Here is a 19,476-nt window from a genome sequence, read left to right as displayed (position 1 = left end):
GATATGCATAAACTTTTTATAATATGGAAGTATGTTTACAATGAGAAATTAACTGATAAAATTTGGTTACACCTATTTTTCCCAGTTTTATTAAGATATAATTGATGTAGGTTTTATCTATTTTTAATAAACTTTTTACTTTCAGAAAATCTTAGATTTACATAAAAGTCACAAAATACTACAAAGAGTTCACATATACCTTATTCAGCTTCCTCTCATGTGACCACTTTTTATAATTATGGTACATTTGTCAAATTAAGAAGACAACATTGTATAATACTCAACTGTATTACAGATTCTATTCATATTTCACAAGTTTCTCCACTACTATCTTTTTTCTGCCCAAGAATACAATAATGCATTTAGAAAACATGTTTCCTTGATTTCCTCATGTCTGTGACCATTCATTAGTCTTTTCTTTTTCATCTCTCAATTGTTTTGAGGAGTACTGATCAGGTACTTTGTATATTGTCCATCTTTTGGGTTGGTCTAAGTTTTCCTCATTAAACAGGGGTTATGTATTTTGGAAAGACACTCAGAACTGAAGTTCCTTTCTCATCACATCATAGGTAGGGGTACCAAATATCAAAATGACTTAATGTTGATCTCCTAGTAAAGGTATGTGTGCCAGTTTTCTCCACTGAAAATATCAAAACCAATTCTGGCCAAAAAGAACCATCATACATACAGTGCTTACATCAATAGATTTCAAGTATTGGTATTGATAGCATTGTTGAAAAAATAAGCACATAGATCAATGGAGATCGCAGAAAAAGACCCACACAAAGCAAATATACTCAACTGTTTGACAAAGGTACAAAGGCTATTCAACGGAGAAAGGACAGACTTCAACACATCATGCTGGAACACAAAGATGTTCCTAAAAAAAAAAAGAATCTATACATTCATCACACAAGTCATATATCTGATAAAGGACTGGTATCCAGAACACAGAAAGAATTCTTAAAAGTCAACAATAAGAAAACTCAGTTTAAAAATGGGCAAAGACCTTGAACAGGCACTTGATCAAAGACAGATGGCAAACAAGTATATGAAAAGATGATCAACATCATTCGTTATTAGGAAATTACAAATTAAAAACTGCAGTGTGATACAAGTACCCAGATATTGGAATCGCCAAAATTTAAAAAAACTGAAAGTATAAAATGCTGTTGATAAGGTGGAGTAAGAGGGACTCTTACTATTTGCCAGAGACAATGCAAAAGCATACAGGCGTGTTAGAAGATAGGCAGAGTCTTGAATGTAGATGACCCCAATTTTTGGAAAGTTAATCTAAAAAATTTCTTTTAACAAAATTGCTCTCACTGAGGAGGAGAATTTAAGAAAATGGTTGCTTTTACTCGTGTCAAACCTGAAAGGAAATATCCAGGTAAACTTGGCCGTAAGTTAAAAATCCTCTCTTTATTCATGGACAAACCAGTTGATCATGGTGAACTACTCCGGTTTTTGTGGGGACAGTGAGAAGAGTGGATGTAGGAGCAAATTTTTCTTCACATTTTTGTAGAACCTTGAGAAGGGACTTGAAAAACCGAAAGGAAATGTTTCCACCGTCCAAAAGTTGAGCCTCAAAACACCCACTAGCCCGGGGCCATGGGTCTCAAAACTTCCAGACTCCCATGTTCTCAAACACAGACAAACCCTGCACTCCCCAAACAACACTGATCTCAAATTCGATCTCAAGTTCAGCCCAGGAGCTCTGGTCCATGGAAACTCCCGCCCCTACCGCCACAGGCTGCTCCCTGTCAGAAGCCCCGGGTGCAATCGCTAAGGCAGCCGAGGGGCAGTGATCACGGGTCCGCACCTGCCACCTAGTTTTCAGCCACCGAGCCAGGCTGAGTCCACGCACAGGCCCCCAGGCCCTGACCGTCGGCCCTTCATCATCAGTCTCTGAAGACCATGCCTTAACTCACGCCCGCATTTCTCGGCGACTGACCCCAAATAAAACCCCGAACAACGAAAACGTCCCCACACGGGTTCCCGCTTCACCGGCTGGGCTCCTCACTCGCGACCCACACCCAGACAGGCGCACCAGACCCCCGCCTCTGAGGGCTCCCCGGACGGCGTCCGACTGCGGTGCCCTCCGCGCCCCCCCCCCCCCCCCCACGCCAGCGCGAGGACGTCGAGGGCTGCGAGGAGCACTTCCGGCGCGCAGCGGCCCTTCCGGAAGTGCGCTCGGCTTGCTCGGGGCCGTGAGCAGGCGGGTGTGAGGCGACCACCGTTTCCTGTTTCCTCGCAGAGCGCGTCTGGCGCTTCCGACGGGAGCTGCCGTTGGCTGCCAGCACTCTCCTCGGCGGGAAGAAGTGGAACCGTCTTGAGGGCAGCCGGGGCCTTCCTCTCCTCTCAAGAGATGGTCACGGGCGCAGAGCTAACTACCTTTCAGAGGCGGGAACCTCTCCAAGCCCCATGCGGCGTGGGGTGCATTCTAATCAGGAGTTTGGGAAAAACAGCAAGTCGATGGGTCCCCTGAGCCGTTGGGCAGGAAGAACTTGGGTGCGGCCAGTTCGCATAAGTCCGGTGTCCAAAAGCAGAAGAGACCCCAGAGAGCTCCTCGCTTGATCTACGTTGAACTGTCCTCCTCCTGTGCGTCTCCTTTACTCACACAACTGCCACAGGACACTTCCGGTCACCAAACGCGTGTGGGGATCTCCACACCCCACGCGATTTTCCAGGACACCAGCTGGGTGTCCTACAGTGTAACCCTATTCTGACACCGCCAACGTGGAGATAGTGTCAGACCCCACAGGTGAAGGGCCCAGTCCTACAAAGCGTACCCCTCTCCCCATTTCATATGCCAACGGCAAGCAGCAGGTCTGCGCATTCCCTACATTTTCTGACTTGGCTACAAGTGGGAGCTTCCCCTCCTCTGGTTCCATTAATTTGCTAGAGCAGCTCACACTCACACCAGTTTATTAAAGGCTATGATGAAGAATATAGGTGAACAGGGCGCCTGGGTGGCTCAGATGGTTAAGCGTCTGCCTTCGGCTCAGGTCGTGATCTCAGGGTCCTGGGATCGAGTCCCGCATCGGGCTCCCTGCTCCTTGGGAGCCTGCTTCTCCCTCTGCCTTTCTTTCTCGCTCTGTCTCTCATGAATAAAAAAAAAAAAAAAAAAAAAAAGAATATAGGTGAACAGCCAGACGAAGACATACACAGGGTGAGACCTAGAAGGGTCCCAAGCACAGGAGCTTCTATCCCCACGGAGTTGTGGTATGTTACCCTCCATGTACCTGGATGTGTTCACCTACCTGTATGTTCACCTACCATTGGGGACTTTATGGAGGCTTCCTCAGGTAGAATTGGTCAATTATTAACTCAATTTCCTTCTCCCATTTCTGGAGGATTGGTTGAGGAGGAGGCGGGGAGGGAAGGCATGGCTGAAAGTTCTAAGCTTCTATGGCTTAGTCTCTCTGGTGACCAGTCCCCATCCAGAAGCCATACAGGAGCCCACCCAGGGTTGCCTCATTTGAATAAAAAATGCCCCTAGCGCACTCATCACTTAGTAATTTACAAGGGTTTTAGGAGTGTGTGCCAGGAACCAGGGGCAGAGAGACCAATGTATATATTTTCTATTATCTCACAAGGTCAAATAGCCAACTTCAAAGAGTAAGTGCTAAATGATTCGACTTTCCTCATATTCTACAAATGACAAACTTACAGAATCTCTGATGCCAGGCGTTAGGTTCACAGAAAAATGTGACTATGAAGGGTTTGCATGAGGGAGTTTGTGTAGACAAAACATTCTGTGGTGTTGGTTACACAAACCTACACATTATAAAGTTTCTTAAAACTATATGTAAAAAACAAAAATGAGTCCATCTTAAAACTGGTGAGATCCAAGTAAATCCTGTGGTTAAAAGCATTATACTAATTTCACTTTCCTCTATTTGATAATGAACTCTGGTTATGTAAAATTTTACCTTTGGAAGTAGCAGGCTGAAGGGCATTTAGGAAATCTCTGAAATATTCCAGTTTTTATGATTCTAAACTTATTTCAAATTCAAAATTGATGCTGCTTATAAACTTGGCTAAACACCCAAATATACTGAGTTATACATATGAAATGAATATATTACTTAATTTGAAGTACTTCAAGTATTCTGTAATAACAATTAAACTTGGAACTAAAGAAATTCAAAAGTTAATTATATAACGACACAGGCACGGAACACTCCTGCATTGTACATATTAAAATTTAATCCATGGTGAGAGTAACTGCCACTATTTAAAATTTATAAAACCAATGACAAGGCAATCAGAAATAAAGCTGAAGTATCCTGTTCTGAATGCTTGTGAGGCATATTATCCACTAATTATGTATCCGTTAATTATCTTTAGACATGACGGAATGCTCTCGTTCATCATTTCCCCAAAGCTTCTTTCCTTTAAGTTGTCTGATATTTTGCTAAAGTCCACCACATTGAATGTGTTCCTAAGTTATTTCTGTATGGATTTCCTGGCAAATATATTACTTCAAGCCCTACTATATTTATTGCCACCGCAAAGTACTTGTCTAGTGTGAACTGACATCTATTGAGGTCTTACTTCTGGGCAAAGGTTCTCCCACAGTTATAGTTCTACCAATTAGAAATATTCATTCAGGGGCGCCTGGGTGGCTCAGTTGGTTAAGCATCTGCCTTCGGCTCAGGTCATGATCCCAGGGTGCTGGGATCGAGCCCCACATCGGGCTCCCTGCTTGGTGGAAAGCCTGCTTCTCCCTCTCCTACTCCCCCTGCTTGTGTTCCTGCTCTCGCTATCTCTCTGTCAAATAAATAAATATTTAAAAAAAAATATTCATTATCTGTGATGATCACATGATAGCGTCTAATTCCCACTGACGGCTTTCCTAGTCTGTCACATTCATAGAATCTATTTCAGTCTACACTTTTTAGATGTATAATGTCCTAAAATATTTTCATCAAGGCTGACTGTGAGTTGTTTTGTAAATTTTTTCATCAACATAAAATATGACATAATTGATCACTAAAGATAATACTATTCTTTGCATTGTTATTCTTCATTACATACTATTATCTTGAGGGACTACAACTGGCAACAGGTTATCCCAAAGTGACTATCTGTGGGCGCCTGGGTGGCTCAGTTGGTTAAGCGACTGCCTTCGGCTCAGGTCATGATCCTGGAGTCCCGGGATTGAGTCCCGCATCGGGCTCCCTGCTTGGCAGGGAGTCTGCTTCTCCCTCTGACCTTCCCCCTTCTCATGTGCTCTCTCTCAAATAAAGAAATAAAATCTTAAAAAAACCACAAAAAACCAAAGTGACTATCTGTGAATTCTCTTATGTTTAACAAGGATTGACAAGTGGGCAAAAGTTTTCCCACAATCACTGCATCCATAGGGCCTCTCTCCTGTATGTTTTCTTTGATGAACATTGAGCCCTGACTTTGTAGTGAAGGCTTTCCCACATTCACTGCATTCATACGGTTTCTCTCCCGTGTGAATTCTCTGATGGGTAATGAGATCATTTTTACGCAAAGAAAATTTTCCACATTCAGTACATGCAAAGGAAGTTTTTCCTGTGTGAAATCTCTGATGTTGTATGAGGCAGGTCTTCTTCCTGAAGGCTTTATCACATTCATTACATTTGTATGGTTTCTCCCCAGAATGAGTTTGCTGATGTACACCTAGAGTACTCTTCATGGTGAAGCCCTTTCCACATTCATTGCATATATACGGTTTCTCCCCAGTATGAGTTCGCAAATGTGCAATGAGCATGCTCTTTCCAGTTAAGCCTTTGCCACATTCGTTACATATATAGGGTTTCTCTCCTGTATGAGTGCGCCTATGTACATTGAGATGACTCTTCTCTGTGAAGCCTTTTCCACATTCATTGCATATATAGGGCTTCTCTCCGGTATGAGTTCGCTGATGTCCAATCAGCCGTATTTTTGCTGGAAAGCCTTTTCCACATTCACTGCATACATAAGGTTTCTCTCCTGTATGAGTGCGTTGATGTACAATCAGACGGCTCTTCACAGTGAAGCCTTTCCCACAATCATTGCATATATATGGCTTCTCTGCAGTATGAGTTCGCTGATGTACAATGAGATCACTCTTCACGGTAAAGCCTTTTCCACATACACTACATACATAGGGTTTCTCTCCTGTATGGGTTCGCTGATGTCTGATAAGAGGACTCTTCAAGGTGAAGCCTTTTCCACATTCATTGCATGTGTAGGGTTTCTCTCCTGTATGAGTTCGCTGATGTATGATGAGACAGTGCTTCATTGAAAAGCCTTTTCCACATTCACTGCATGTATACAATTTCTGTTCTGTATGAGTTTGCTGATGTGTGATAAGACTGTTCTTCAAGGTGAAACCTTTCCCACACTCATTGCATATAAAAGGTTTCTCACCAGTATGAGTTCGATGATGTGCAATAAGACGCCTCTTCTCAATGAAGCCTTTTCCACATTCACTGCATGTATAAGGTTTCTCTCCTGTATGAGTTTTCTGATGTGTAGTGAGACTAAACTTTGTAGAGAAGGCTTTCTCACATAGACTGCATCCATGGGGCTTCTCTCCTGTATGAGTTCGCTGATGATAAATAAGCCGACACTTCTTGATGAACGCTTTCCCACATTCAGTACATGTATAAGGCTTCTGTCCCATATGCGTTTTCTGGTGTATATTGAACTGTGATTTCTTGAGGAATGTTTTGTCACATTCAGTACATTCATAATGTTTCAGTCCTGTATGAATTCTCTGATGTTCAGTTAGCCTGGATTTTCTAGAGAATGCCTTCCCACACAGACTGCATCCATGAGGTTTCTCTCTAGTATGAACTCTCTGATGATCAATGAGCTGAGACACCTTGACAAAGACTTTCCTACATTCACAGCATACATGGGCTTTCCGCATGTTTGGAGTTCTCTGCTGCTTAATGACCTGGGAATTATTGCTGGTGGGTTTTACACTTACAGGAAATTTTATTACACTATAAAATTGTTCATGATTAGTATGCAGAAGGGATTTCCCATCTTCATTAAACTCAGTAGAGTTCTTTGCATTACAGTTTATACTCTGGCTTTCAAAACTTAAATTTGATTTTAAAGGTTTTTCAAATAAGTCAAACATATCATAATTTTGCTTTAACAGGAAATGACTTTCACTCTGATTAAGAATATTTGCAAATGTATTATGTTCACAGCATTGTTCCACACTCTTCTGAATGCTTCGATTTTGCAAGTGACACTGCAGAGGATCATCAACTTTCCTGATTTCTAGGAGAGAAAAGAACAATGAATTATTCTGTAATCTCTCATAATCTTAGCTTGGCATAAAACTGTTTTAAAAATGCCTTCATGTCGGGGTACCTGAGTGGCTCAGTCTGTTAGGTGTCTGACTTCGGCTCAGGTCATGATCTCAGGGTCCTGGGATCGAGCCCCCACATTGGGCTCCCTGCTCTGCGGGGAGTCTGCTTATCCTTCTCCCTCTGCGCCTCCCCTCACTCGTGCTCGTTCTTTCAAATAAATTAAATCTTAAAAAAAAATAGTTAAAAATAGAACTACCCTGGGGCACCTGGGTGGCTCAGTCAGTTAATCGGCTGCTTTCAGCTCAGGTCATGATCCCAGGGTCCTGGGATCAAGCCCTGCCTTGGGCTCCCTGCTCAATGGGCAGCCTGCTTCTCCCTCTCCACTGCTTGTGCTCTCTCACATGCTCTCTCTCAAATAAATAAATATTTTTAAAAAAATAGAACTACCCTCTGATACAGCAATTGAACTACTAGGTATTTACCCAAAAGATAAAAAAATACAGATTTGAAGGGGCACATTCACCCTGACGTTTATAGCAGCATTATCAACAATAGCTAACCTATGGAAAGAGCCCAAATGCCCACCGACATGAATGGATAAAGAAGATGTGGTATCACAGCCATCAAAAAGAATGAAATCTTGCCTTTTGCAATGATGTGGATGGAGCTAGAGTGTATTATGCTAAGTGAAATAAGTCAGTCAGAAAAAAAACAAATATAGGATTTCATTTCATATGTATAATTTAAGAAACAAAACAAATGAACACACAGGAAGGAAAAATAAAAAGACAGAAGCAAACCATAAGAGACTCTTAACTATAGAGAACAAACTGAGGGTTGATGGAGGGAGGTGGGGGATGGCCTAACTGGGTGATGATGGGTATTAAGGAGGGTAGTTGTGATGAGCACTGGGTGTTATATGTAAGTGATGAATCACTAAATTCTACTCCTGAAACCAATATTACACTATATGTTAATTAGCTAGAATTTAAATAAAAATTTGGAAAAAAAAGATGTGGTATACACATACAATGAAATATTACTCAGCCATAAAAAAGAAGGAAATCTTGCCATTTGCAACATGAATGGACCTAGGGGATATAATACTAAGTGAAATATGTCAGCCAGAGAAAGACAAATACCTTGTGATTTTACCCATATGTGGAATTTAAGAAGCAAAACAAGTGCACAAAGCAAAAAGAGACAGACAAAAAAGCAGATTCTTAAATACAGAGAACAAACTGATAATTGCCAGAGGGGAAGTGGGTGGGAGGATGGGTTAAATAGATAAGGGGAGTTAAGAGCAACTTATCTTGATGAGCACAGAGAAATATATAGAATTGTTGAATCATTATATTGTATACCCAAAACTAATAACACTGTATGTTAATTATACTTAAATAGGAAAAAAAAGAATCAGACTCAAGTCTTAAAAAATTAGTGGAAATTCCATTTTGCCATCACTTTAGAAATTGAAAAGCAATAATAAATCAGCACAGCCAGTGTCAGGGCATGATTGACTGAATTACAAAAAAAAAAATCATGTGAAAACAAAAGCTTTAGGAAAATAAATGCAGTGATAACATCTAATAACTAAAAGAAAATATGAATTAACAAAGCCATGAAGAAAATAATTTGAAGCAGACATAAGTTATGACATGGTTTGGGCTGGAAATCATATAGCATGTTAAAAAAAGATATTTTCTTGTTAATCAAATGACCTTTAAGAAAAGAGCTCAGGGGCACCTGGATGGCTCAGTTGGTTAAGTGTCCAACTCTTGATTTCCGCTCAGATCATGATCTCAGGGTTGTGATATTGAGCCGTGTCAGGCAGTGGAGCCTATTTAAAATTCTCTCTCCCTCTACCCCGCCCCACCCCACAAAAAGAAGAAAGCTCAGCAAGTAGAGAACATTCAAGGTAATGAGGTAATGCCAGGATAGGGAGAAATTTAAAATGTGTAGTTGTGTTGAGCTGAAAAAGAACCTAAATTTAAAAAAGAAAGGATGGAGAGAAGATAATTCCCGTTCTCACACACAAAATGGAAAGTCATAGGCTAACTGCCATGAAGAAGGGTAAAATACATAGAAAGAAAGCATGCATTAGGCAATATTAAGAGAAAAGCCAAGGGCGCCTGGGTGGCTCAGTTGGTTAGGCGACTGCCTTCGGCTCAGGTCATGATCCTGGAGTCCCAGGATCGAGTCCTGCATCTGGCTCCCTGCTCAGCAGGAAGTCTGCTTCTCCCTCTCCCGCTCCCCCCTCTTGTGTTCTCTCTCTCTCTCACTCTCTCTCAAATAAATAAATAAAATCTTTAAAAAAAAAAAAAAGAGAAAGCCAATTTGGATGTCTGAGAGAAGGGAAAAAGGTTAATTCACGGGAATAAAGGAAGCTTTTCAGAGTTACGAGAACTGAGAAGAAAATGAAAACGGAAGTATGGAGAACCTCCAGGGTTCTGGTGGGAAAGTGGGGGAGGGGAGCCAAAGAACGACATAAACGCACAGCAAAAACCAGGTTATCATGGAGACAAAGCATCCAAGGTGGAGTTAGACATTATGGAACGAAATCATTATTTCCTAGTAAGATAGGCAAGCAAAGTAGTAAGAAAAAAGTGATGAAGTCAAAGTTGTTTCTTTCCAGAGAGGCCTGGAAAGTGGAATTTCATAGCAGGAGAGGTGGTAACACAGGTAAAAACACTGTCACAGTGGATCAAGAAGAAGAAGATTAGAAAATTCTAGGAGGGGGAGCCTGGCTGGCTCAGTCACTGGAGCATGCAATTCTTGATCTTGGGGTTGTAAGTTCAAGGCTCCTGTTGGGTATACAGATTACTTAAAAATAAAAATCCTTAAAAAAATTAAAAAGGGGGTGCCTGGGTGGCTCAGTCGGTTGAGCATCCAACTCTTGATTTCGGCTCAGGTCATGATCTCAGGCTGTGGGATTGAGACCTGCATCAGACTCTGCACTCAGCGAGGAGTCTGCTTGAGGATTCTTTCTCTCCCTCCCCCTCTGTCCCTCCCCATGCTCACGCATGCTTTCTCTCTAAAGAGAAATAAATCTTTTTAAAAAATAATAAGAAAAAGAAAAGAAAATCCTACAAAGATGACTATGCAAACAAAAACAAGAAGTATATAAAGTAAACAGGGATCCGATCTCAAAAGAAAAAAAAGGGGCATATTTTCCTCTAAACTTCAACAAAGAAAAAGAGTTCTCATATGGGAAGAGAGATACAGGGAGGGGCTGTTGACGTTTCCTCAGACACTGTCACAGTTCTGATGCCTTCTCTGACTGACCAGAATACTACTGCAGCCGCCCACCTTGGCAGTTCTCACTCACCTGGGCAGATTCGGCTGTGGATTTCATCTTCTATCATCCAAAGTTCTTCTCCTCGTTCCAACTTGGAGAGTGCATCTGGTTTGCTGGCTTGATACCCTGTTCGTGAGAAAAGACAGAAGACCTAGTGGACTGGGGTACATCAAGAAGGGATAATGTTACATTTTAGGGACTAAATAGGTTTCACATCTGTAACATCAAGGCTTTTCTCTCAAAAGATGGGACATTATACCTACTTGTCTAAGGCAAGAGAAGGATCTGAGGATCTACCATTTCAAAGTATTAAAGAGTTAAGTTTGGGGCACCTGGGTGGCTCAGCTGGTTAAGTGACTGGTTAAGTGTCATGATCCCAGGGTCCTGGGATGGAGCCCCGCATTGGGCTCCCTTCTCAGCAGGAAGCCTGCTTCTCCCTCTCCCACTCCCCCTGCTTATGTTCCCTCTCTCGCTGTGTCTCTCTGTCAAATAAATAAATAAAATCTTTTTAAAAATAAATAAATAAAGAGTTAAGTAGCTGAGATAGAAAGAGCCACTGGCAGAGCACCCCATGAGTGACACAGGGGAGCTGTCCTCACCCACTGACACCAGGTTCCTATAATTTTCCAACATCATGTCCCGGTACAAGTCCTTCTGAGCGGGGGCCAAGAGCTGCCACTCCTCCCAGGTGAAGTCCACAGCCACATCATCAAATGTCAGGGATTCCTGTTATAACACAGTTATGTTTAATGAAGTGATATTCTTGTGATGATATGGAAAAAACAGATAAAGGAAATTATTCTGCTCATTTTGCCATATAGGAAATGGTGGTTTTTATTCTTTGATACATTGTGATAGAAGAAATCTTGTATAATATTATGTCATCGTGCAATCTTCTATTCATTCAACAAACTTGAAAATTTAAGGAAGTTTCTGTAATATGTATCACTAAATCCTCTTGCCTAGTGTAAGAATATGTTTAATCTATATATATTTGAGCATCTACTTGCCAATACTGAACTATATAATACTTATAAGCAAACAAATAATACAGATTTCTAAATTCACCATGAGCATTTGAGCTAATACCAAAACTAGTAATGAAGAGACTGCAGGTAATAGTCACAAGACAATACATACTAATTTCAGTGCTTAATATTAAGCAAAATAAAAGAAACTGTATAAAACATGTATAAAACAAAAGGATTAACAGATAATTAAACAAATTTGTAAAAAAAACTATAAAGAACATATTTATGGACACGTATATGTACATAGACAAATATATATGTATGTGTGCATATAATTAGGTAGGGTTAATACCACAATAGATACAATGAAGCAACAGCTGTAAGAAATACATTTTTACATTTCTAAGTAGTAAGGGCAGTTAAGGATCTCACTCACCACAACATCTCTCTGAAGAACCATCAAAGACCTATGTGCACTTCAGACCTATGTGCCATGAAACATTAACATCCCTCAAGGAACTGGTCTGTTTTCTCCTCACAGTCAATGCCTGTGATATTGCGATATAATAAGAAGTTTGTATTTGGTATTCATCTCTGGTTCCTTGCACAAGAACTCCTAAAGCCCTGGAATTTCCTAAGTGGTTGGGGTGGGAGGGGCATCTTACATTACTTATAAAAAGCCCCTTTCAACCATACCTGAATTTATATTAATGAGGTAACTCTGGTGGGCCCCTAGATAAACCCAAGGATGTGGCTGGTTACTAGGGAAACCAACCTACTGATTACAGGGCTGGAACTTTCAGCCCCATCCCAGCTGTCCAGGGTGGGGAGAGGGACTGGAGATTGAGACAATCACTAATGGCCAGTGATTTAATCAATCTCCCCTACATGATGAAACCTCCATAAAAAAAACACAACAGTCCAGAGCCACTTGGGTGGCTCAGTGGTTTAAGTATCTGACTTTGGCTCAGATCATGATCACGGGGTCCTGGTATGAGCCCTGCATCAGGCTCTGCGCTCAGTGGGGCATTTGCTTATCCCTCTCCCGCTGTCCCCTCCCCCACTTGCGCACATGCATATGCTCTCTCTCTCAAATAAATAAAATATTAAAAAAAAAAAACCCACACTACACTACAGGGCTCAGAGAACTTCCAGGTTGGCAAGCACATCAAGGTGCTGGGAGGGTGGCTTGCTTGGAGAGGGCATGGAAGGTCCTTTCCCCTTCTCCCATACCTTGCTCTATGCCTCTCTTCCATTTGGCTGTTCCCATCTTCTATCCTTTATAATAAACTGGTAAATGTGAAGTAAAGTGTTTTCCTGAGTTATGTCAGTCACTGTAGTGAATTATCAAAACCAACGAAGGGACTGTGGGAACTGCCTACTTGTAGTCAAGTCAGAAGTATGGGCACTCTGGGCCCTCAGTACTTAGCTTCTGAAATGAGGGCAGTCTTGCAGGGCTGAGCCCTTTAAACTTGAGTATGATAGTAACTCCATGTAGTCAGTGTCAAGATTGAATCAAATTGTAGACAGGCAGTATCTGGAGAGTTGGAGAACTGGTCATTGGAGTGGAAAAACTCACATTTGGTGTCAGAAGTGTTGGCAGTAGAAACAGATCACGGAAATGCCGCCTACCATGAAACTTACCAAGATTCCCTTGTGATGACTGTCAGAGATATTTTCAGCACACTGACAGCTAATGTGACCTACAGGGTCTTACACAGTCACATATATTCATTCCAACATGAATCACAAAGTATGAATCCTATGAAAAATAGGTTCCTGATTCTGCTTTGCCCAGATTTCTCCAGATCCTGCTATTCTCAATTTAAATTTTTCTTTTAATTGCCGATTTTTCTTTTATAGATCTCTACTAATCCATTGAGAAATAAAGGAAAGAATTAAAGAAACCAAAAGTCACCTGGGCTTGGATCATCTTCTTCTGATTTTGGGAAATAGCTGCTAACTTGGATGCTCTGTCTTTAGCTCTTCTGGATCAGCTCCAAATTTCTGTTCAAAAGTCTCAGTCTCCGATCAAGGGTTTCCCCAGAAATGATGTTACCTAAGTCTTGGAATCTTTCCTCCTTTTCCCCTTGATCCCGCTTGTCCTGGGGAGCCAGCACCTACAGGCAGGAAAGCAAATTACTCTGAGTGGTACCTTCTCTTTAGGCCCAGATGTTGTCACTGTTGCTGTGCATTCACCTTAAACCAAGGCCCCAAAGATCTGTCTTTTTTATTAAGCGCTCTGGGCCAAGAAAACATGACACTCAGAATGTCTGGGAAGCACACCTTTCTTCTGTAGAGTAGAAGTAGTATGACTGTCAAAGGGAATGTGGGACAGAGACCCAGAAGAGTGTGATGCCCAGTGGCAGGGGACTCCTCAGGTGGGTCCATTTTAGGAAAGAGGACATACAGATAGTTAAAATGTACACATTTTTATTTTATTTTTTAAAATTTATTTATTTATTTATTTACTTACAGAGAAACAGAAAGCACCTGCAAGCACGAGAGGGGCAAAGGGAAAGGAAGAGAGAATCCCAAGCAGGATCCACACACAGCACGGAACCCAACACAGGGCTCAATCTCATGACCCTGAGATCACGACCCGAGCCAAAACCAAGAGTTGGATGCTTAGCAAACTGAGTCACCCAGGCATCCCATTTATCTTTTAAATCATGCATGTCCATCTACCTCTTCAAAAGTCTTCTTACATCCCAGGATACATACACTTTGATTTTGAGAACATTGCGCTAAGCAAATAATAAGCAGGGTCTTATTTAATTTCTCATTACCATCCATTTCTTGATACTCTGTAGAGTATTATAAGTATAAACCTATATAGGATAGTCAGCAAAAAGATTCTTTAGAAATAGAACTGAAATAAAGACATTTTCAGGCAAAAGCAGAGAAAATTCTTCATCAGAAGACCTGTGTTACAGCAAACATGAATGTTCTTCAAGCAAAAGGAAAGGATCCTCCAACATAAGTAGAGGAGCAAGGAGTCAAGAGGAACAAAACTGGTAAGTAAGAGTTTAAGTCTAAATTAGTACCAAATGGGGATGCCTGGGTGGCTCGGTCGGTTAAGCGACTGCCTTTGACTCAGGTCATGATCCCAGAGTCCTGGGATCGAGTCCTGTGTTGGGCTCCTTGCTCAGTGGGGAGCCTGCCTCTCCCTCTGCCTGCCACTCCCCCTGCTTTTGCTCTATCTCTATCTCTCTGACAAACAAATAAAATCTTTAAAAAAAGAGGCAAATTATCAATATTCACCTAACATATCTATATACCTCTTTAGTCAGGTGGCTAGTTACAACATTTAAATAAAAAAATTCTATGCCATCTTAAAGCACACACAGGTCAAGGTCAGTGTTAAAAACAGGACAGTTCATGGGAATAACTTAACATTCAATTTAAAACAGTCAATAAAAGTATTGCAGGTAACTTAAAAATCTACTTCTAAGAATTTCTGAAAAGGAAATACTGGCAACAGTATAATATTTGACAGGACATTTACTTTCTTCATTATATTTTTCATAAGAGCACTTATATTTTAAATCAGAAAATTATCAGCATTCTACAATTAAAATTGCCATTGCTAGATCATTAAAGTAAGTTCATAGCTTTAAAAGTTTTCATAGTAAAAAAAAAAAAAGAGAGAGGGCACCTGGGTGGCTCAGCTGGTTAAGCGACTGCCTTCGGCTCAGGTCATGATCCTGGAGTTCCGGGATCGAGTCCCACATCAGGCTCCCTGCTCGGTGGGGGGTCTGCTTCTCCCTCTGACCCTATCCCCTCTCATGCTGTTTCTCTCTCCCTCTCTCTCTCAAATAAATAAATAGATAAAATCTTTAAAAAAAAAAGAGAGAAACAAAGGGGAGGCAGGGAGAGAGAAAATGAGTTATAAATACAAATTTTACAAAGCACAAAAACATAAATATGGGGAAATTATCAGCCTTTTTACTCAAATATACTAAGTTCCTGCCATCACAGATCACTATTTTAGGTGTTTTACTTCACTTAATCTTCAAAACAACACCTGAGGGAGAGATTCTAACTTCTTTTTGCTATCAGGGAAACAGACAGGTCACAATTACACAATGGGACTGAAAAATCAGACTCATTTCAGGGGCACCTGGGTGGCTCAGTGAGGTAAGCGTCTGCCTTCAACTCAGGTCATGATCCTGGAGTCCTGAGATTGAGCCCCTTGGTTGGGCTCCCTGCTCAGTGGGGAGTCTGCTTCTCCCTCTCCCTTTGCCCCTCAGCTCGTGCTCTCTCTCTCGCTCACCCTCTCTCTCAAATAAATAAAATATTTCTTAAAAAAATAATAAATATCAGGGTGCCTGGGTGGCTCAGTTGGTTAAGCAACTGCCTTCGGCTCAGGTCATGATCCTGGAGTCCCTGGATCGAGTCCCGCATCGGGCTCCCTGCTTGGCAGGGAGCCTGCTTCTCCCTCTGACCCTCCCCCCTCTCATGTGCTCTCTCTCTCTCATTCTCTCTGTCTCAAATAAATAAATAAACTCTTAAAAAATAATAATAATAATAATATCAGATTCAACTCATTCTAAAATTCACTTTCATTCCACTTCACAGTAGGCCAAGACTACTTGTAAATAAGATCTCTGTTCATTAAGGAAACAAAGGAAACAAGTAAAAAGCTATCAGAACTCTATTAGTCAGGTAATTGCAGAGGCATTTAGAGTAACTGTAGAGGACTGCAACTGTCTTTAAAATGCACCAACAGAAGACTGAATCAGGATGTGTATGGGTGGCTCAGGAGGTTAGGCTTCTGACTCTTGATTTTGGCTCAGGTCATGATCTCAGGGTTGTGAGATGGAGCCCAGTCTCAGGCTCTGTGCTGGGCATGGAGCCTGCTTGGGATTCTCTCGCTCCCTCTCCCTCCACCCCTCCCCTCCTCTAATAAAAAAGACTGATTCACGAACAGAGGATGGATAGAGAGTTAGATAACTGGTAGAGCCAGTCTAGTAGGACGTTAATGGTAGAATCTAGGTGGTAGGTATATGGATGGATACTTGAACATTCTTTCAGTATTTCTGTATGTTTGAAAATTTTCCATACTAAAATGTTAGGTGGAGAAAAAGACATTACAGTAAGAATTTAATAGGGTGGCCAAGCAGCAAGTAGATATATATATATATATATATTTTAAAGATTTTATTGATTTATTTGACAGAGAGAGACACAGCGAGAGAGGGAACACAAGCAGAGGGAGTGGGAGAGGGAGAAGCAGGCTTCCCGCTGAGCAGGGAGCCCGATGTGGGGCTCGATCCCAGGACCCTGGGATCATGACCTAAGCCGAAGGCTTTAACGACTGAGCCACCCAGGCGCCCCGCAGCAAGTAGATATTTAAAGTTAATCGGTTTTTTATATTATAGAAAATTATAAGGAAAAGAGACTCAGAAAGGAATAACAGGCTTGCAACTGAGATAAAAATAAAGTCTACATTGGAGATGAAAGGCAGGGGAACAAATCCATGAGTAAATGCATAATCATAAAATGTCCCCAAAATGATACCTAAACATTTCAAACATTTCACCTTTATATAAACATATGCAAACACTGAATACGACTGCACTCACAATACCACAGGTTCATACATTAAAATAATCTGTAAATGTTTATTACATGAAATAAGGTAAGAGAGAAAATCATAGTAGCATTTACACAATTTATCTGAATTATCAATATTAAGCCCAATATAAATTGGCTTATTTATAAACTGAATAAACTAAATGTAATAACTTACATTTACATACATTTACATACATACATAAGTGGACACTTAATTTACCTATGCAGATGAGAAAAATAAGACTTAGCATAATCGAGTGCCTTTATCCCATGGCCTCGCCACTCTGAATGTTAGTCGTCGTTCAATCTTTATGAATCTTAAGGCTTAAAATATTTTTGCTTCATGTTTACTTCGCATTTATTTGAATATTAGATGCACTTGACAAGTCGAGTATTTGCGATTTTTATTTTTTCAGATTTTATTCTTAAACTCAAACTAAAATAAAACTTTGACAAGGATTACCCCTTGGGAACGGAATTTACGGTGACAAGAGATGTTATTTTCCTTGTGTCAGTCGGAGCCTGAAAAGAAACATCCAAGAGGAACGTGCAGGAATCTTTCAGGACAAAGGATAAAAGGCTGCATCTTAAATATGAGACTCCGATTAGAGGCGCTGGGTCATTCACCTCGCCAGAAACTTTGATTTCTGCAAGTTCGAGAGTCAGGGTGATGTTGGATCCAAAGAGGGTTTAGGAACTAGAGCTCAGACTTGGGGTTACAGGGCAGAAGGGGGTCGCAAACGCACCTCGCGTCTGTGGCAGCCGCCGAGGGCTGGGCTCAGCACGCCCCGGCCAAGCCCCGGGCCTCCAGGCGCGGCCCACGCTCGCACCAGCGCCCCGGGCGCTCGGGGCAGCCCCCCGCGAGCCCCGCACGTGAAGCCCGAACAGCTCATCTTTGCGCCCGAACAGAATCCGCACCACACGCAGCCTTCTCTGACAGCCACAACCCTGCGGCTGGCAGTCTCTGAGCCCCAGAGAGTAAGCGGCCCCCAGATGTGCCCCCGGCACCGGATCGCTGTTCTCCAGACATCTTTAACCACGAGCCAGAGAGCACCTCCGGACTGAGCGCACGCCCCAACGGGGCAGAACACCCACCCACGCTCCCCTCCCGCTGGAATCCCACCCGCGTCACCCGAGGAGGACGCCGACCCACACACACACCCAGACACGGACCTGACTTTCGCCACACACCGCCGCGACCGGTCGGCGCCTGAACTTCCTTCGCTAAACTTCGCCCGCGTCCCTCAGGCACCCCAGGACGGTGGCCAACAAGGGTCGGAGGCGTTTCTAGAGAAAAGGCACCCGGATCCCGGTTTTTCCGCTGCGGCAACATGGCCGCGCCCTGGCCGTACCCCGTGGGGGCGGCCATCTTGGATCACGGTCGTACGGCGAGCCGAGGGGCCTCTTCCGCGCCCGCGAGCAGGGGCGGCTGGGAAAGTGGAAGGGCCGGTCGGGCCGACAGAAACGCACAGGTGTCTCCAGGCTGAAGCTTAAACCAGGCAAAACGGCGCGGCGGAAGTCCCTTTCAGCTTGCCGACTGGAAAATTAAAAATTAGACGGGGGGCGCCTGGGTGGCTCAGTCAGTGAAGCGTCTGCCTTCGGCTCAGGTCATGATCCCAGGGTCCTGGGATCGAGCCCCACGTAGGGCTTTCTGCTCCGCGGGGAATCTCCTTCTCCATTCCCCTCTGTGTGCTCTCTCTCTCTCTCTCTCTCAAGCAAATAAAATCTTAAAAAAAAAAAAAATTAGACGGCCCAGTTGGCACGACCCTGTTAACAGGAAGTGGAGGTATTTGTCCATCACAAAACACGCTCGGGAAAAGGCGAGCCCACCTACAGAAGCTTCCTCCGCCGAGTTTCTAGCAAAAATGGGCTCGAAGCGACTTTTGGACAGAGAACGACGTGCGCAGAAGCTCTGAGGGCACAGGGATGGTGGTCGCTCACTAGGAAATAAAAGCGCCGGAGCGCGCCAGTTAGGCTTGGGGCGAGTAATAGGGGAAAAGGCCACGGAAAGTCAAGAGGTTAGTGCCCAGGGCGAAGGGCGGAACCGAGGACGCAGGCGGAGCTTTCCCTGGGTCCAGAGAGGAAGACAGGCTTGGAGGACCAAAGGCCAGGAATAGGGAAGAATGGAGGGGAAGGCGTATGCATGTGAAAGAGAAATTGCCAACTATTTTCCAGGCAGTATACCAACCCATTCCGCCATCGATATATGAGATCCACTCTCCACATCCTATTATAAAAGGAACAAGAAAAAGACTAACGTAATTTTTTAAATAGCTCAATAAGCCACTTATTTTTAAAAATTGCAAATACTAAAAAAAAAAAAAAAATTGCAAATACTCAG

General features: G+C 42.6%; 1 protein-coding gene across 3 annotated transcripts; it reads right to left on the bottom strand.

Moving 5' to 3' along the window:
* Positions 1-5,216: 5,216 nt before the first annotated feature.
* LOC117998371 (zinc finger protein 615) lies at positions 5,217-18,674 on the bottom strand. 3 transcript variants are annotated; one of them, XM_034987147.1, is made up of 6 exons: positions 15,679-15,691; positions 13,474-13,675; positions 11,992-12,103; positions 11,184-11,310; positions 10,615-10,710; positions 5,217-7,254 (listed from the first exon to the last, which is right to left on the bottom strand). In XM_034987147.1, exons 3-6 carry the CDS (start codon positions 12,013-12,015, stop codon positions 5,294-5,296), a joined length of 2,208 nt encoding a protein of 735 aa, XP_034843038.1. In that variant the 5' UTR covers positions 12,016-12,103; positions 13,474-13,675; positions 15,679-15,691; the 3' UTR covers positions 5,217-5,293. The 3 variants fall into 3 exon arrangements, with proteins under 3 accessions (XP_034843038.1, XP_034843037.1, XP_034843039.1); XM_034987146.1 differs by lacking the exon at positions 15,679-15,691 and adding an exon at positions 15,214-15,253; XM_034987148.1 differs by lacking the exons at positions 11,992-12,103; positions 15,679-15,691 and adding an exon at positions 18,309-18,674.
* Between the last annotated feature and the right edge of the window lie 802 nt (positions 18,675-19,476).

The sequence above is a fragment of the Mirounga leonina genome, unplaced genomic scaffold, assembly GCF_011800145.1.
Source record: "Mirounga leonina isolate KUSES-001 unplaced genomic scaffold, KU_Mleo_1.0 Mir_376, whole genome shotgun sequence".
NCBI lineage: Eukaryota > Metazoa > Chordata > Mammalia > Carnivora > Phocidae > Mirounga > Mirounga leonina.
Note: the sequence above shows the minus strand (reverse complement) of the source record. Positions and strands in the feature narration are given on the sequence as shown.